The 18,426-nt window shown below is 30.3% G+C and overlaps 1 protein-coding gene across 2 annotated transcripts in view; it reads right to left on the bottom strand.

The window, feature by feature from the left end:
- The window catches only part of ftz-f1 (ftz transcription factor 1), a 348,349-nt gene extending 331,942 nt beyond the window's left edge, over nucleotides 1-16,407 (bottom strand). Inside the window, exon 1 of one of the 2 annotated variants that reach the window (XM_067051449.1) lies at nucleotides 16,094-16,407. In XM_067051449.1, the coding sequence (XP_066907550.1) occupies nucleotides 16,094-16,229 (136 nt within the window). In that variant the 5' untranslated portion in view covers nucleotides 16,230-16,407. The remainder of the gene's footprint in view (nucleotides 1-16,093) is intronic. The other variant, XM_067051451.1, reaches the window with a different exon arrangement.
- Between the last annotated feature and the right edge of the window lie 2,019 nt (nucleotides 16,408-18,426).

The raw sequence follows: 18,426 nt of genomic DNA, 5'->3' as shown, positions 1-18,426 counted from the left end.
GTTATCTCACGTTTCTTTTCGGTTTTCCAATGTTCCATATCGTCCACTGTTACTAAAACGTTCCAAAATGATACTTTTATTGGTCATGGGATAATAAAAAGAGCTTGAAAAATGGTTTCTGAGGGGACGGAAATGAAGATGGAACCTCGTCATTGCCTACTAGTTCCTTCAAATACTTCAATACTGTCCAACAGAGAAATAAATAAACACTATAACATAGACTGAAAAAAAAGTATAAGGGATTAAGTTAACACTCTGGGATCATCGAAAATCATTATTACTGATTAATCAGGATAATCACCCCCATGTCCATTACATACTTCATTAATTTTCTAAAAAGCTTACAGCTAATTTATTCACTGGTCCCTAATTATTATGAAGTAAATACATAAGTGATACACACAGTAGATAATGTACAAAGGAGCTATCCTATGCATTACTATTATCTATTTTATCATTTAAAAAACATACACAGTAACTATCCTAGAGAATAACAAGAATGTCTGATGCTGATTCATCTTTAGTTAAATTCCAGTTTAGTTTTTTTTAATGAGAATGGCCTACTATGATAGATTTCAATTATAATAAAAAACAAAAGTAGAATTTGCTGTTTAAAATCGGAAACTAAAATGCATGAGCTCCAGCAACAAACCGACAATCAGATAGAGAGGACATCCGACTGCCATACACACACTCCTGATGGAACGATTAAACCGTTGCTTACCACGAAAGACGCCATATACGTTTTATCAGTAAATTTCCATAGCTCAGCACCTCTTGCAAGAGACAAGGACTACCCTTGTGCAAGGCTTGGAGGATGATCGGCTGCATATGATTTCTCACAATATTAATATGTTTTTTCTTAAACCATCCGCAACCACATAACTGAAGCTAATCCTAAGTAAACCTCGAAAGAGGGGAGAATGCTGGGGACGTGCCAGACTTCATCTCTTTTTTTTTCCACAGAGTGCCATAACTTGAAAAATAGCTGATTAATGAACAGAACAATATGAGTAGGAATAGTAAAAATTCTCTCGTCACTTCACAAATTTGTGTAAACTAGGCCTGTAATACGTTTTAAAAAAAAAATAAAGGTGCATCTATATAACAAACATTTCAATCAAAAACACTGGTTCATATTATACGATTACCGATAGTAAGTAAGTAACAAAACACTGCAACCAGACTTCCACATACCTAGTGTACAAGAGACCACATTAAAACATCATACAAAACTTTCATAGTTATAGTCATTTCATGACAAACTTTATCACCACCCCTTGTACAAGATATGGCTACTGTAAACACTCTACACAATTTGAACCGAAGAAAAGCAGGATGAGGGATCTTCTTAGTTCGAAAGCGGTACTACTTATCTTTACCATCCCTCTTAGACTATTTTTATAATATTAAAGAGGCCGTTTGGTAACCAGGGGAATTGAAGGGTCACCTTATCAACTTTAAATCCGCAACGGCGCGGGTTTAAATCTGGCCTAAGGGTTGACTTTTATAATGGTTGCTGCACCACAGAGTAAAACCTTGAACAAACCTCAGTAGTTAGAATAGATTAGTACCTTAGAATAGATTAGTACCTGTACACAGAACAATGACCAAAATTATATTAGTAATGAAGACTTAAGGATTTTTGTTTGGCGTGGTTAATCTGAGAATTGTTTTTGGTTAACTTCTTACAGAGGTATTAAAAAAAAAATGTGTATATTGTAGGATAATCAACGTGGGTTTAATTGTTTCTTAATAATATTTCTGAAGTGTATGTTTTAGTTTTGACTAAGCATCGTGATATTTTTTGGCTCAATTGAGGACATATTTTATTAAGATGATGCATATTCAATTTTATAATTAGATGCAAAACTATATATAACTGATCAATACGTACAGCATGTAATTATATGTTGCTGGAAAATTTGATGTTTGACTAACTGAGGCTTGCAGCACCCTGAATAAACAATTAGCATAAATTTATGTTCTTGTGCCAATAAAAATAAAAATTGCAAGGAGCTATTTGAAAAGAGCCAAAACAAGCAGTTCCCATGGTTAGTGAGAAGGGGCAAGGACAATGAGAATATTTTTCTCTTAGAACAATTAAGAATCCCGAGAGAGACAATGGCTGATTCAGGCCAGGGACCTCGAGTAGACTATCAGTTACAGCCATCACTACTCACTCGGGAGCTCTTCAGGTAAGAAGGATGTACTACCAGATCTTAACCACAGTTAAGACCTCTCCAGCAATAAATGGGCTAAGGATAAATATATAACTTACAAAACTGGAAATATATTTAAATGTATAAATAAAAACAAAAAGTAGAAATATATAAACTATTTATATTGTGAAATTTTATGATTTGTCTCAATTAAGACATGATAATCATAAAGGAATTCATTCACGCCTTAATTTTCATAAATTCAATTTATTAAAAAATAGCGAATTAAATAAACAGAAAAATGCAATAGAAAATCTTAGCAGAGGTAAATTTACATAATATTTACATCTACCCTGAGAAATTCCGAATTGTGCTTGTCCAATCGTGAGGGGAAAAGCGGAACGGTAGATTCCAGTGCATTTCTCTCAAAACTATCGACTGAGTGAGATTTTAGTAGAAAACCTGATTTTTTCCAGAACTTCAATGCGAACACTGTAGTGGACTTAAAAGACAATTATAGGGATGAGTGGGGTTAAATAGGGGGTCTCTGGCTCATTGAAGAGATTGCTGCGGTTCTATAATTATATTCTCTTTTATAGAGCGTCCACACGTTCACTATCATTTACCCCTATAATTTCTGGAATCTTAATTTGATTTTTGATGGGTCATAACAATGCCATGTGAGGATATTGTTAATTCTCTAACCTCTCGCAGCGCACCTAACTCAGGAATTTCCAATAAGATGGAGTAATTTATTTTACATAACGACTTACATTCAAATTGTCGGAAAATCTATAAAAAAAAAAAAAAAAAAAAAATCGTTTCAAAGCTTGATTTCCTGAAGGAATCCGTCCCAATATTTTCAGTACAGATTCTTTGATAGATAATAAGTTTCAAATAATGAATTACTCCAGTAATCACTCAATTTTTTTAATACATAATACGTTTTCTATTTGACCATTCCAGTACTTGAACGGATAGCTGTATAGACGGAGGGTTGTCGAATTTGACTCCGATAATTGCGGGATTATGTGAGAACACTCCTTGTTGAAGCCAGATTCGACTCAGACATCTTTCGGACCGTGAAAATGATCTTGCCAGGAATGCTTCTCTATAAATCCTTCATAGCAACCTTTTTAAATTAATTGACATAACTATAATTAAGCTTCAGTAGAATAATGCACAAATAGTGAAGTCAGTACATAAGATACTTAGGTATACCCAAAATAGTGATTTCGCTGTAAATGTTTGTTCTTGATCACTTTTTAGTTTAACTTTTTTTTTCTATCGTGATAAGTACAAAGTATATAAGGCATATTTTCTTGATTTCGGCTTGTTTTTGTTTTTTTACGACGTATAACAGATAAAATACAATTTGATTATTCTGTAAAAGGTTCAGTCCAAAACAGTAGGGGAAAAAATAGTGACCTGTAATGTCAGTACACAAATTGAGAGGATAGAAATGAAATCAAAATCATGATTTCGAGATAATTAATGTGAGTTTTGGTATGAATAATAAAATATCGTTGGCTACAACAGTCAGAGGGAAAGAAGAAATCTACGAAACCCTAGATCGAGGAAAACAATGGTATTTCGTAAGAAGACAGACATCAAACATTTGAAAACATAAAATTGTGGAAAACACTCCGTAATTTATTTACTTGAAGAATAGTACAGGATAAATAAATGCCATTACAATGAGCTGCATAAAATAATCAGATAAGATTACCATTCAATTTATTTAAAAGATCGATTTTAATTTCAAATGAATTTCCAGAATGATGACTGCACAGGCGGATACCTGGCTCGCCCCATTCTTCTTACCTTGACACAATTTCATTTCTGGAAATTAATAAAAGTTAATTATCTCTACTGTACACAAAGTAATTATCTTTCCATCATTACTTCCATCTAAAAACACGTAATGGTCACTATTAAGAAAACATTAAAAATACCATCAAGTGCAAAGAATTTCAAACATGCTTTCAATAAAACAGATCAACCTTGAAGTATTATTTTATAAGCTTAATTTTATGTGAATTACGAGAAGCGTTTAAAACGAATGAAAATGTTCAGACCATTGCGAAGTAGTTTGAAGTTTAATGACAATATGCGGAGGAACAGGCCACCTAAATAGTTAATATTGAAGAAACAGTCCTCGAGGTAATCGTAGATATAAAAAATCAGAAAAGATTTCGTTAGCCAAATGTATCCATATTTCGGCAGCTACTTATTATGGAAACCACTCAACACAAAAATTCTATCTTCCCCTTTAACTTTCCTGCCTCAAAACTCATCAAACATTCCTTATCATTAAATTACTCATTTGATTTCGACAATAGTTCTATTCAAGCCACTGTCCCTAACAATAACAAATGACTCCTCTCCATAAATATTTATTACAACGTATTTTCATGGTTTATTATTTATGTTTAAAATTTTTCTTTTGACAACTCATAATTACATTATATATTTCTGACCTTCAGCCTTTTTTACGTTCCTTTCGCTTTTTATAATATCCTGCCGTCACCTTTCGTCTAAAAGTCTAATTGATTTTCACATCTTTATTAACACTTATTTAGTCCAATTATACTTCTTCTTTAAATCACTAATTTTTGACCCTTTGTTATTGTTACTTATTTATTCATTAGTTATTTTGTAATTTACCTAATAAGCTTGTAGTCTCATATTCCTACCTTATTTATTTAATCTACTTTGTCTATACCAACGGGCTCTAGCCGCTGATTAGGTCCGTACTCATTCTAGGCGGTAACAATCTTTACGACTTAGATAAATTAGTCTTCCTTGTGTGTTTTATTGTTCTATTCAATTTATTTATTCTTATAACAATTTTAATCAATAAAAATGGATAATGATGATGTATTATTATATTTTTATTCAAACTACCTTTATAATTGGAATAGAGTTCGATACGTGGTTGAGTGAAATGATAGCCTCAAAAAAAAAAAATACAAATATTAATCAGTACGCGCCGGATCAAAAAATTCCCAACATGAATTCGTCTTAAAATCGTATTAACTATAAAAATCTGAAAATACAAGTACCTCATTCAGAAAGAAATTCAAGAGTTAAGGGCGCTGGAGAACTGTAGAGGGCTATATTAAGATATTAACGATACACTCAAAAGGCCCATGCAGTTTACAACGAGTTTACTCAGAAAGAAATGAAATATAAATTTCAAAAAAGGTAGAAATATGAGGGATAAAGATGTAGGTATACCGGGACACTCTAAATTTAGTGCACCGCTAAAAAAATAAACTCTCCCATCCTCCCACCATTTTATTAATATCATCGTCTAGTAGGCTAATTATTAAGTAGGATAATAATAAAAATCTACATCTTTAAAACTAATTAATAATACAAACTAAAAGTTTTAGATAATAATGAAACTTCATCGTTACAACCTGTAATATGGAAACAGTGTACACTTTGGATTCAATTTTAACGAGAAGAGATCTTAGATAAATATTAGTTCATTGTCAATATTGGTCGCTGTAAATAACGAAAAAGAGAATTTTCTCTATTGATTATGACAGAAAAATAAAATTTCCAAAATAATTTCTCAGTTATATAAAACTGATCGGTCATATCAATAAATCTTTTTTTAATTAGAAAACATAAACGTAAACCATTAAAATATTAATAGTTAGGAATTAGTATCAGTAAACATTTTGAGAAACTATAATGAGTAAATTCTAGTGATTTAAAACTAATAACAAATGAAGGAGGATTGTAAAACGGATTGTGAAGGTCTGTTCAGAGAAAACTAAACAGTTCATTGGACAAAGGAAGTAGCAGAGCCCAATAGTACCCGGGCGTAATAACCCTCCAGTAAGATCTGGATTCCCCTAAGTAAGCCAGGAGCGGATACCGGTTCAAGAAGATGTCTTTTCTTATAGGTAGGTACTTCGAAAGTAACTTCTCAAGAATTTCCAACTAAAATAAAGTTTACATATGAATGTGAATGAGAAAAGAGGTGTAATCATTTAATTTGCAAACTTTTAATTTTCGAAGAAAAAAAAGAAGTAATTTTAAGAATTTTATGGATTGTTTAATATATTATAATTCACAATAACATATTTTTTTGAAAGGAAACATAGTATAATGTCATAAGCATATCTTGATAGAGAAAAAAGCCAAGAACAACAATTAAATCACCAACATAGTTATCAAACTTAAACATAAAAATAACTAAATATTTCAGTTCCTGCTATGGATAAATAAAACACATTCAATAGTAATTATATAAATTGTTATATAATTTATACATGAAAAGTAATTACAAATAAATACACATAATAAATAATCACAATGAGGTGTTAGGTCAAAAGAGAATGAGTCATCATTTTTTATCATACCAATAATTTTCCTTTTTTTTCGTAAATACAAATTAATTAAGTCTCAAATGAGTCAATGTTAAATATAGACTCGTCTGAGACTTGATCCGCTTGTTCCTCGAAAAGGCATAAAAAATGTATGTATATTCGTAAAAATGTTGACCCATGCCCTTTTGACTAAACACCGGAGGTCTACAATAATCCCACTACGTTTAACTAAACTTTACCAATACCGATAATAGCCATTTTTTTTATTTGTATAGATATATTTTAGACATTTTAGAAGGTTTAAAATAAATTACATTTTCCCTGATGTGTGGTAGCCTGCATGCCCCTAGCACCCATCCCTAAGATGCGGGTTCCATCCCGGCCAAGGATTTTTATGCTCACCATTAATTTAATGCTCTAAAGTATAAAGTTTACATAAAAGAAGCCATGAATAGGAATTGATGTAACACTGGTTCCCAGCCTGGACAGATGTCCTACCTAGAAATAATTATATAATATTTTCATTTTATGTCAAATAAGTAAATTAATATAACTTGAAACTACCATTTTAAGGATCATTCCTTGTCAAATTACGCGGTCATTGCATCCACGTCCTCAGTGTTATGCTGATAACAAAAGCAAAGATTTTTCAGTCGATGATTTATAGCTCTTAGAAAAATATTATTTATTATACACTATTCCAAGGCTTAGAAAAAGTCTACTCACAACATTGAAAAAAAATTCTAGAAAACAATTCTAAGTAACATCATGAAATTTTAATGGCTTGTGAGTAATACCAATAAATAACAAAAAATACACTTATTGGACTATCTCAATTTCTTGCTAAACTAAAAATGTTTAAATATAATTGTTTAGAAATTGAAAAAACTATTTTTTACTTATAGAAAATCTCCTTTTAAGGTTTTTTTTTTTTTTTATCACACTCTCCGTCCTCACTCCCTTCTTTCTCTTCCTCTCCTAACTCATAAATAAATATAGGATTTATTTATTAAGTGTTTAATTTTTTTTTTTGGGCTCCCAATTGTTTAAAGATATTTTTAAAATTATTAAACAGATATGCGTCTTTTTATTCCAAACTCCTTAACCATCCTAACCCATTAATTCTTAATCTTTCATCCTTAACAATCCCTGATAATCCAAGGCGTCTGAAAAGAAGATGGCCACGGGACCTTCTAGTTTAAATTAATGTTTGAAGTACCACCAATGGGTGGTTCCTTCCCAAGATTTCAAGTGTATATGAAACATACAACATATTTACCTATTGTATTATTTTGAACAGCTTTAAATTACAATAAAAAAAAAAATATTAAAGCTCTAATTATGAATTTTCGTTATATATAATCCACAAATGAATACAGGGAAGGGGTAATACAGTACCACAATACTTAATCATAAATTTTCTCTATATATAACTTATAAATATGCACGGCGCAGGAGCTATACAGTACCCCGCAATACCCAGACAGAGACTTGCAGCCGGCTTTTTTTATACACCTAATTTTGTATATTTTTAATTGTGATATAACAGTAGTGAACCTACTTACACCAAAATAAAGAAGAAGGCGTTAAATGCCATGAAAACTTCAGAATATTTTATACAGAAAGTGTACGGTTCTAAAAATATATGGTTATAGACATTTGAAAGAAAAATTACTTCTTTCAAAAGATTTTTGGAGTTTATTAAAGTTTTTGAAGATAAAGTAATTAGGTCAAACTTCGTTATTATATATATATATATATATATATATATATATCATTAAAGCTCTAATTATAAATTTCTGTATATATATTCCATATCTACTATATTTTGAAAACAAAATTTAATTCAATCAATGTTTAACACTAATTATTATAATTATTTTGAAGAGACCAGCACACTATCAAACGAAAAACGCTGTCCTTCAAAATTTGAAGTGGAGTGGAGGTTGCGAGAGCTTCATTCATATCGTTTGTTTCACTTTTGTTTTTTAGGCAAAGGCCAAAATAGTGACGAAACAAGTTTTTTGTTCATTACGAATCGAAAAATAAATTGCACAAGATCCATGTTGATCGACTTCTCATTTACGTCATTAGACTGATAGGGATCAAGTCAGTCTCGTCAGTCCAGCTGACTCTTAAGGTATCTGGTTGGCAAAATTAAGTTTTCGGATTTTATTTACTTCGCACTATTTCTTTTCCTAATATTTTCTATGAAGGACCAGGTAGGAGCTAGGAGGCGTGACCCCTCTAGGGACACTATCTACACCCACAATGCTCCCGATAAAATTACCATCTTTTTGAGGAGTAAATAGTAAAGGGAGTAACGTAACCTGTAAGGATATCGTTGGGTTTAAATAATCTCGCACTAAGTAAAAAAAAAGTTAGTGACAGTGCTATGACCAGATATGAAAAGTGATTTTAAATAAATATAAAATGTATAAAGAAAAAAAAAAAACCTTCAGAAAAGTTACTCCAATAAGTATCCACTTATGGAAAAATACTCATATCAAAAAGGTCAATAAAGCTCATTCTATTTGCTCTATCAAAAATGTGCGAAACGATTTTTTTCAGCATTGAATTGGAAGTATTTGGAGAAATTTAGAAAAAAAGTATTTCAAGAAACAAATCTACTTTTGAAAAATAACAATTTGAACAATAACTTTCGTTGGTTTTGATTTGGCCGAAATAATTTTTGTTGTATAGTTTAAAAAAGATATAATCTACGGCTCACAAATATTTTTAAATGGAAGAACTCGTTTAACCTTAATACCTTATATGTAAGAAAGCACACACATGAATACGATTAGACACATTCCATTTTGGAAGATTTTTTCACACTTCCCACCACTGTGCGACGTATAAACAAACAATTGCACAACTAATCTTCATTAGTTAGGTCCATTAATTATTTTGATGTATAAACAGCGATTTATAAACTTTTCAAGAATGGTTTATTTTTAAAACTAAACATCGTGGTAGATAATTTTAACATAAGTTATTAAAGAAACTAATTAACATAGTAAGTTCTGACCACAATTAAGCTAATATAAATATATTTTGAGACGGCATATAAAAGGCAAAAAGCTAACAGATAGAGCGATAAGATAGGCACGTGTGACAGATAGGAGGGGCGCGTCCATATTTGAAGGCGGGATAGAGCAGAATGGGCCGCCATGTTGCCTTACGTAAGGCCGGCATTGGCACCACTGAGCTACTGACCTGTATTAGTAGCCACTGCCAATTGCATATACTGTGTCTCTCTTACACCTCTATTTAAGGATATATTTGACAAATTAAGGGCATACGCTTATATTTACAAGAGATATAGACAATTAGTTAATTAATAAGTTTTAATAAACCGATATTATTAAAATAATCAATGAACTAGATTTTTTTAACGTTAAAACAATGTCCAAAGGTACATGCGTACTTACACAAAGGTGTAAAGTTTCTTTATTATTTTTTTCTTTTTAAAACAATACTTTAGTTCAGAACGAAACCTAAACCATCTTCGACAAGAATAAGCAAAGTCACAGCGGCAGAAATGAAATCCCTCAGATAAGATCAAGGAAGACTATGTCAGAAATTAAAGGACTCGTACGTGTGATCTGCTGATGTAACATCCTAGAAGAGCGACAACTAAAATGGTTTGGGAAACCAGTAAGTCCTGATGGTTCTTGGCAGCTAGACAGAAATGGAGATGTCTTCGTGGTTCACCCAGATATATGTAATACATTGAAAAACATGAAGTAGTAAGAAAACGTACTATCCCAGAAATTAGATAACTAGTAGAGAACAGACACCAGTGGGCTATCAGGGACTGGGTCCTGCAACAGCCCATGGAAGTTAGAAAAAAAAGAACAGAGAAAAAATAGTTTTTTTTTTTTAATAATACTTGAATGCATAAGTACTATAGTATTAAATAAGCGGTACAATCGTCACAACATACACTATACGACTCCTTTAATTGAACCAAATCTCATGCTATTTAAATAACTTATAAATGATAATGTAGAAATAAGAAATGTAATTTTAATACGTATGTGATAAAATTTGGACTTTATGTCGTAGTTGACAGATACTTTAAGACCATTTATAGTTCCAATTACCAAAGACGAGTAGGAAAGACTCATACTTCATGGTTGTGAAAAAAAGGTTCTTGCCTCTCGTTTCAAATTCTGTGCTATCGTCAAGAAAAGTATGCCCCTTATTTTCAGTATATTGCTTTAAACATGTCAAGTCCATCATCCATTATACAACTACAAGGAAACGACGATCAAAGGTTCACCCCTACATCAAGAGGTAAAGATATTTCAAGCTCTTCATCGCAGCAAACGGGTGTAGCATATCTGATTCTATATTTTTGGCATTTCAAAGGATGACAATTCGTCCTGTTTTCTTTATTGGAAATTTCTAAAACCTCTATCAAACCAGCCATACGAAGAATCGTTCTGGTTGAGGACTGCACAGCACCAGACTTGAAATACATCAACAACGATGTGACGACCGCCTGATTTGTAGAATGGTAGGCACTCTACTATCGGCCTCTTTATCATTTACCTCGACTATGATTACTAAGTGTATAAATATCGCATCTTTGAAGATTCTTGAACGAAACGTCTACTAATTTTGACAAGTGTGGATTAGTAAAGCAATTTAATAGTGTGATAAATGTCTTTAACCATACTTTCCTAAGCCTACCAATGAATTTAAAAAGTCTACGAGTTGATTCTGAATTCATAGGTGATAAAAAATCACGCGTCAAGCAAAGTTAATACCAAATTACCAACAATGAGTTTGCTCAAGGTCTGCTTAAAATAAATCCCTTTTTGTCCAAATTTTGTTTAAATGCTATCTGTACTTTAGACGGAATGGACTTCGTCTTTTATCTTCTGCTCAAACTAAGACATAGATCGGTTTTCTATTGATACGAGCTAATTTGACAAAACATAATGTAAAATAAATGATAATAGGTTCCATCGTTTTCATTCAACTATACATCGATGTTCAATTTATTGCTTAGTAGTGATTTATTACAAGTGGAGAAGATGATCGTTTCGACCTGAGTTTCAGGTCTTCATCAGCTCGCGGCAGAGATTCTGGCCAAACTGTAACTTGTGATATATTATTCTATCGAAAAGGCATGTAAACGAATATGTCACAAACGACTAATTATTATAATAAGCTAGGACGAGAGAGTAACTAATTCTTAAGCAGGCAAAGCGTGGGTATTTAGTTGAAGTTTTCTGAGATCCACAACAGTATAGCCAAACCAGACTGCGGAAAGTAATACAGTGACTTGTTCCAGGTGGAAAAGAGCGACTATGTACGAAATAATAAAACAAGATAGATAAAAAATGCAGAAAGAAAAATGACTTCCAGGCTAAAATGGTTTGGCGAAAGGATCAATTAAGCAGCAAATCTAAGACAACAATTGATATGAACAGAACTAAAACATAAGATATCTTTTAATCGTCAACTTACATTTAATTGTTCCAATTCATTAATCGGAACTTTTATGCAACAATATATTATTATATATTATTTTTCTTATCAACACTGTTAAAAAACACGTCATGTATTAACCAGGATTAAAAGTTTATCAAAAATGCATGTCAGTATTTCAAATACACTTAATATTAATATCATGTTGTTTTTTATATCTTCCTCTGGAAAATTTTTAGCAGGCACAAATATAACTGTAAAAAGTATATAGAATTGCTTAATCCTTCTTTAAAGTTTACTGATGCAAGTCAACTCTGTGCAGAGATTCGAAGGCGCTATGTTGCACTTAATTTATATGTCGAGCGGGAGATTAATATCGTGAACTACGGCGTATCAATTTAAATATGGAGAAAGAATCTGCACCAATATTTAAAACTAGAGAGACATTTTATTTAAAGCTAGTTTAATATATTAAAAATGTTTACTAAAAATCTTTCAAGTAAATATTACGTAAAAATGTTGGAAGCAAGTTACCTCAAAGTACGTCCTTAGGTGAGAACGTTCGAGAAGCACTTTACTTATCTCATTGAATTAGAGATAATTCGTCAAAGAGATTTGTATAAAATAGATAGCTTACGTGTTAAATTAATGTCTAAAAAATTAAGTAAAATATATATTACGTACAATACTCTCAGAATATTAACTTGATTGCTAAAAGGATTACAATTATTATAGCTTACCCTGTGACATCTCGTAAATCAACAATAAAATTTCAATACTTATAGAATAAGTGTTTTGGAGGAACACAATATCGTTTTTTTCTGACTTCTTGGACTCTTTGGAGATGTCTACAGAAAAAAGCTTTCATTTTTTTTTTTAATGGTACTAATGAGTTAAGTGGGATCAAAGCTTAAGCGAGGATATATTAAAATTAAAAAAAAATACACTCCTGTACATGGTTAAATATAAATTCGTAAATGCAGTGATGTTAGTAACAAACATTAGCCTTTCGCTTTTTATATATATTTTTCTTTATTTAAAAGTTTTACTATCTATTATCCTGAGAGAAACTTATATGTAGACACATACGTAAATAATCGCAGAGAAAAAAAAACCAACAGTATAAAAAGTAAAATAAAACAATAAACAAAAATGAAAATACAGAATAAGGAAAAGATAAAAAATGAATAAAATAATAAGAAAAAAAATGCTGTATTACTATTATGTATTTTAATATTCACTGACTATGTAAATTAAGAATAATAAGCAATCTTCCAACTAGTCAAAAATATTTGAAGATGACAATCCCGTATATTAGAGTTACTTTCTTCACTGAAGATGTCTTACGGATTGTCCCAAACCCTCAACTGTACAATCTACGAAATACATCAAATACAGGTAACTTTTTGTTTAATGTACCACTAAGAAATCAAAACAGCGCTATATCGTTGATATCTTCATTAGTTATCAAATGTTCGAACCAAACAACATGATTAATATGTCTAATACTTAATAACTGAAACTTCGATAAATTAACACTGTTCAGATAAGTTAGCTATAGTTTCAGTTGCACTAATTTTTAACTCAGGTTATATTATTATTATTATTTCATTACTAAGGTAGGGAGGCTTTGTATTTATGCAGAAAATAGAAAAATCTTTGTCTTCAAAATCAAAATTTTTGTAGATAATTGTTTTTGACATTGAGGAATAAATTTAATCCCGTTTCTCTCTGTCTGAAGTCAAATTTCTGTACAGGTATAATCAATGGAACCGTTATCCAATACTTATGAAGTGTTCAGGAATTGTTTGAATTGGCAACTAGATCGTCCAAGAAGTCCGAGTTTATCAGATTCCTTCAACTACTAACGCTTTCCCTTCTTCATACGTTCTTATACTTTGAAAAGTATCGTCCGTTTAGGTCAAAATTGGAAAATTGGTAACTATAGTAAAAAAAAGGGTAGTTTTTAAAAACGCATTTATTTCTAAAATGACTCGTCTAATTTTACTTTAAATTGAAAGATAATTGGGAAGTATTGTGACAAGAAGATAAAAATAGTGAGGAACTATGGGCCCCTGTACTTGACAGACGTTTATTGCCATTTAAGAATGCCTTGCATTTTAAAAAGTAGTGAGCACATATCTTGAAAAAAATAATAACATGCTAAACCTAGTTAAGCAAGTTTGTCATTTCTACGTCACGGGAACCATGTATTATTCCCAAAACAAAGAATTTCCAGATTCCATATTTTTTATCCATATTCCATAAAATTAATTTAAATTTACAACCATATTAGAGAAGCTTGTAAAAACATCACAACAACTAATTTCGACATTAACGATCATGTTTTTTATTAACGTCATAAACAGAAATAATATTTTATCAATTATTCCCAAAAAAAGAGAATACCTCATATTTTCATGATCCACATGTGCTATGACAAAAGTCTTTTCTAGCACATATAAAATTCCATTTCTAAGATACGAAAATTATTCTCCAGATATAAATTTTAATATATAACATAATTTAAAATAATAGTGATTTTTTTTTCTAAATTGATAGAAGATTAATTATCATAATTACTAAATCAATATGAAACATGGTAAAAATATTTTTAACATAGTAAATAAAATATTTACCTAATAAACGTCAGAAAAATTAACGAAATTATTCAATAGGGAAAAATTTACCATAAATAATAATGGTTAATCAAAAATTGTTTGTTTAAAAAAAAAATAATAAAATGGTAGCAATATGTGTATTTTCGAAGTAAATAGTTTATCATAGACATCTCAAATAAATAATACGAAAAGTGTTCGTTCTTCATAAATTAGAATTTAAAAAATTGCTCAGTTTGAGTTTCAGCGCGCGAAAGGACAAGAAACAAAATCCCTTAGGTAATCTCCCAGACACAATAAAGTAGGAAGAACTGAATTAGATTTCAATACCAGGAACATCTTGAATTTAGCATTAGTGCAAGCAAAAGGGTTACAACAACCACGTAATACTGGGTTATATAAGTGAGCTTTCTCCAGTCAATGTCATGGTGCAGGGAAAGTCTGGAAGAACGAGAGGGAAATCCCCAGTTGCAAGGTTACCCCCTACTGCTTGTCCTAGGTCATGTTTAGCCCATAGACCCATTTCTCTTTTGTCTCAAGCTCAAGGCTCATAATTCAGTTAACCTTATTTTAATAAAAATTTAAATAAATTAAAACTATATCTGAGAAAATTTAGAGATATTTTAAAAAAATGAAATATAATAAATAAGTAAAGAAAACATTGAAGATACAATACATAATTATAATAAATGAACATGTACATCCCAGGGGAAATGGCACATCCAATCATTATTTTGAATTACTTTAATCATTTATCAAAACAAAATGATAGAAAAAGAACTACAATAATAAAGTTAATTACATTTTCCCAAGATTTCTGTTATCAACTTTTAGAATTCTGTTATCAATTAACACATGTTAATCAAACTTTGGCAATTAATAGTAAAATACAACTAAAGGGATGTGAAATGTGAACACTTCTATGCAAAGTGTATGCAAGGGATATGTTATCTATAGGAAAACTAATATATTTTTCAAACCTCATATCACTACCACTAGACTAGACTGAAATTAAACAGTATAAATGAATATGCGTACATATGTAATATGTATATGTATATACAATATATATATATATATATATACACACATATACATATTATGTATTTGTATAAGAATTCATTTACATGCACTGAAAAATATAATATTATTTCTGATCATATATAAAAAATAAATAAATCTGATAAAACAGTGAAATTTTCTGGTACATTGAATTGAATAGAGAAGAAAATCATAAAGGAGACTGCTAAGCAATCAACAACTGAATGAAATTAAATTTTAACACCATTCAAGAAATCATAACCTATAACATATAACCAGTAGCTAATAAGATCAAAACACTGTAGTATTTGATAATACAGCGATCAATTGAAAAACATATGAGATATTTCGTTTGAAAAATATTAATTATAATGACTGACACTTGTTGGATATAAATTAGAAGCATGCCAATTGTAACGAAACATACACTGAAAGGACATTAAACCATAACAATACATAATACTTTCAGACATGTCTGTACCTGAAGCATTAGTTGAGAATGACACTTGTAGCTCGGTGGAATTATTTTGTTCTGGTGATACTAAAGATTCCAGTTCTGTACTAGTTTCTTGAGCTGAACTGGTTGGAACGCTCATAGTCAGCTCGTCTTCACGCATTTTAATTCAGGACGATTGACTTTTTTTTATATAAAATCACGTACCTTCTCAATACCATAAAGCCCTGCACAGTTTTCTATGCCAAGGCCCCACAGTTGAGAATCACAGTTAAAAAAATCGAACGTCCCACAAAATGTAGGTCTCTAGGCCACTTCACTTGCACTTCGCAGCAGACGTTCATGTTGAATCAAATCAGCGTCTGGATTTGACTTTCGTTATTAATAGCGAAAGTGAAGTGTCATTTTTTTGTAAACAAATAAATCTATATGACTAAATTTACGAAAACTATTTCCTTTCATATGAATATGTGAAAAAATAATGACAAAAACCTATCACCAAAGCCAGCGACAGGTTATAATGGTTAGTTATTAAGCTGTTGAAAATTGAGTTTTCTGTAACTTTCTATCTCGGTCCAACATAAGTTTGGCTACGCTGTAAATATATTTCATGTACAAATGTTTGTCAAGCGAAAGATTTAGTAGTAATGAACATGTTCTGTAAACATTTTGAGTACCGTATTCAATGATGTAAAGAGAAAGATCTCTTATAACACGAACATTCCGCGACGTCTAGTGGTATGAAAATGTACTAAACTGATGTCCTGCCCTGTTTTAAGTTATGAAATATATTATGTGAATATTTGGAACCATTTTTTCCATAACAATAAATTTTATATTATGTCCTAATATGTTTACATTCATTTTTTGCAACATTATACTGATAATATACCCAACTTAAAAGAAAATCTAATGAATAGAATAAAATATCTCTTCTAGTTAATTGTTGCAAAACTTTCATTCTTTCTTAGTCATAAACTTGTGGTTTTTCAGTATTACCAAACCATTTGGTAGGTAGAAACAATCAAGCAGGGTAGTGGTTCATAATTTATATTACACATACCCTATGGCACATAATAATTTAATAAATGATGCATATTAACATGATGATATATGTGATTTAACCAAGTTAAATTTTATCATAAATTATCATCATCTTCATTTCTTCACCCTTATATTTCAATCAAGCAGTTTTTAAAAAAAATTAATATTATTTTAACAGGTGTAAATTTCATCTTTGATCTGTAAAAATGGTCATTGTATCCTATTCATGCAATATTTTTCTATATTTCTGATACAAAGCATTCTAAAGTCATTGGAAAATGCAAACCATAATAGCTTAATGATATTTGAAAAAATATACATTGTTTTCAACCACAATTTGGTTGTTCTACGTTGTATTTATTTATTTTCCACAGATACTGACCAACACCTATAGAGATGTTTAGGTTTATTGTATATTTATTAATAATCTTCGAGAGGTTTCTACAAGACTTTTTATCTCAACTCTGCTCTCCATTATATTTAAAATAAAGTAGTAATTTGTTGACTTCTTAAAAAATACAACACTTAAATAGTACAACACTATATAAATGTGAAAAAAATATTGAGGTTTTTCAATTAAAATTATACTTGACCAAATAGGATTTGGAAACAAATCATAAGGGTTAGAGAAATCTTAATTATTAAATAAACTATATTCGTAAAGACCCTGAAATTCCACTAAAATTGAGCTGTTGGTGATTTATTAATTCCACCGATAATACAAAACAAAGATTTAACTACAGAATTCATATCTATGCTGCAACATTATGAAGATGAGTTTCAATAATTCATGTTTGAAAACAATTTATGAATAAAATTATTATTTCCTAAGCAAGAATTAACTAAGAAATTCTTTTCTTCTTTACATTTCCATCTAATTCACGTCATAATTAAATAGATAAAATCTTATGATTTTAAATAATGAAAATTAAAAGAATTAAGAGACAACAAAACATAACATAATTTAGAAAACTTATCTATGGAAAATCATCCATAAGAATCACCAATTTTAACTATTTTATTAAATCGTCATAAATACAGTCAAAATAAATATACATAAGTCAGAATTTAGAATTTAAATCCACTTGTAATTTAGTTTTTAATTAAATTGTTACTATTTAAAAATAGAATAGAACAAATAAAATTTTGTGAGGTTAAATGCATAAAAATGTTAACTCATTTTATAAAAAGATATATTCTCATAATATAAGTTACATTTTCGTTTTCAGGTATTATTTATGCTATAATTTTATTAGATACTACCATTGATAACAAAATTTCATGGTTCTGAAATTTTCATTGCTCTAAAAAGGTTT

The sequence above is a fragment of the Halyomorpha halys genome, unplaced genomic scaffold (genome assembly GCF_000696795.3).
Source record: "Halyomorpha halys isolate HHAL.00 unplaced genomic scaffold, Hhal_1.1 Scaffold968.1, whole genome shotgun sequence".
NCBI lineage: Eukaryota > Metazoa > Arthropoda > Insecta > Hemiptera > Pentatomidae > Halyomorpha > Halyomorpha halys.
The sequence above is the reverse complement of the archived record's forward strand: the minus strand, read 5'-3'. Positions and strand labels throughout refer to the sequence as shown.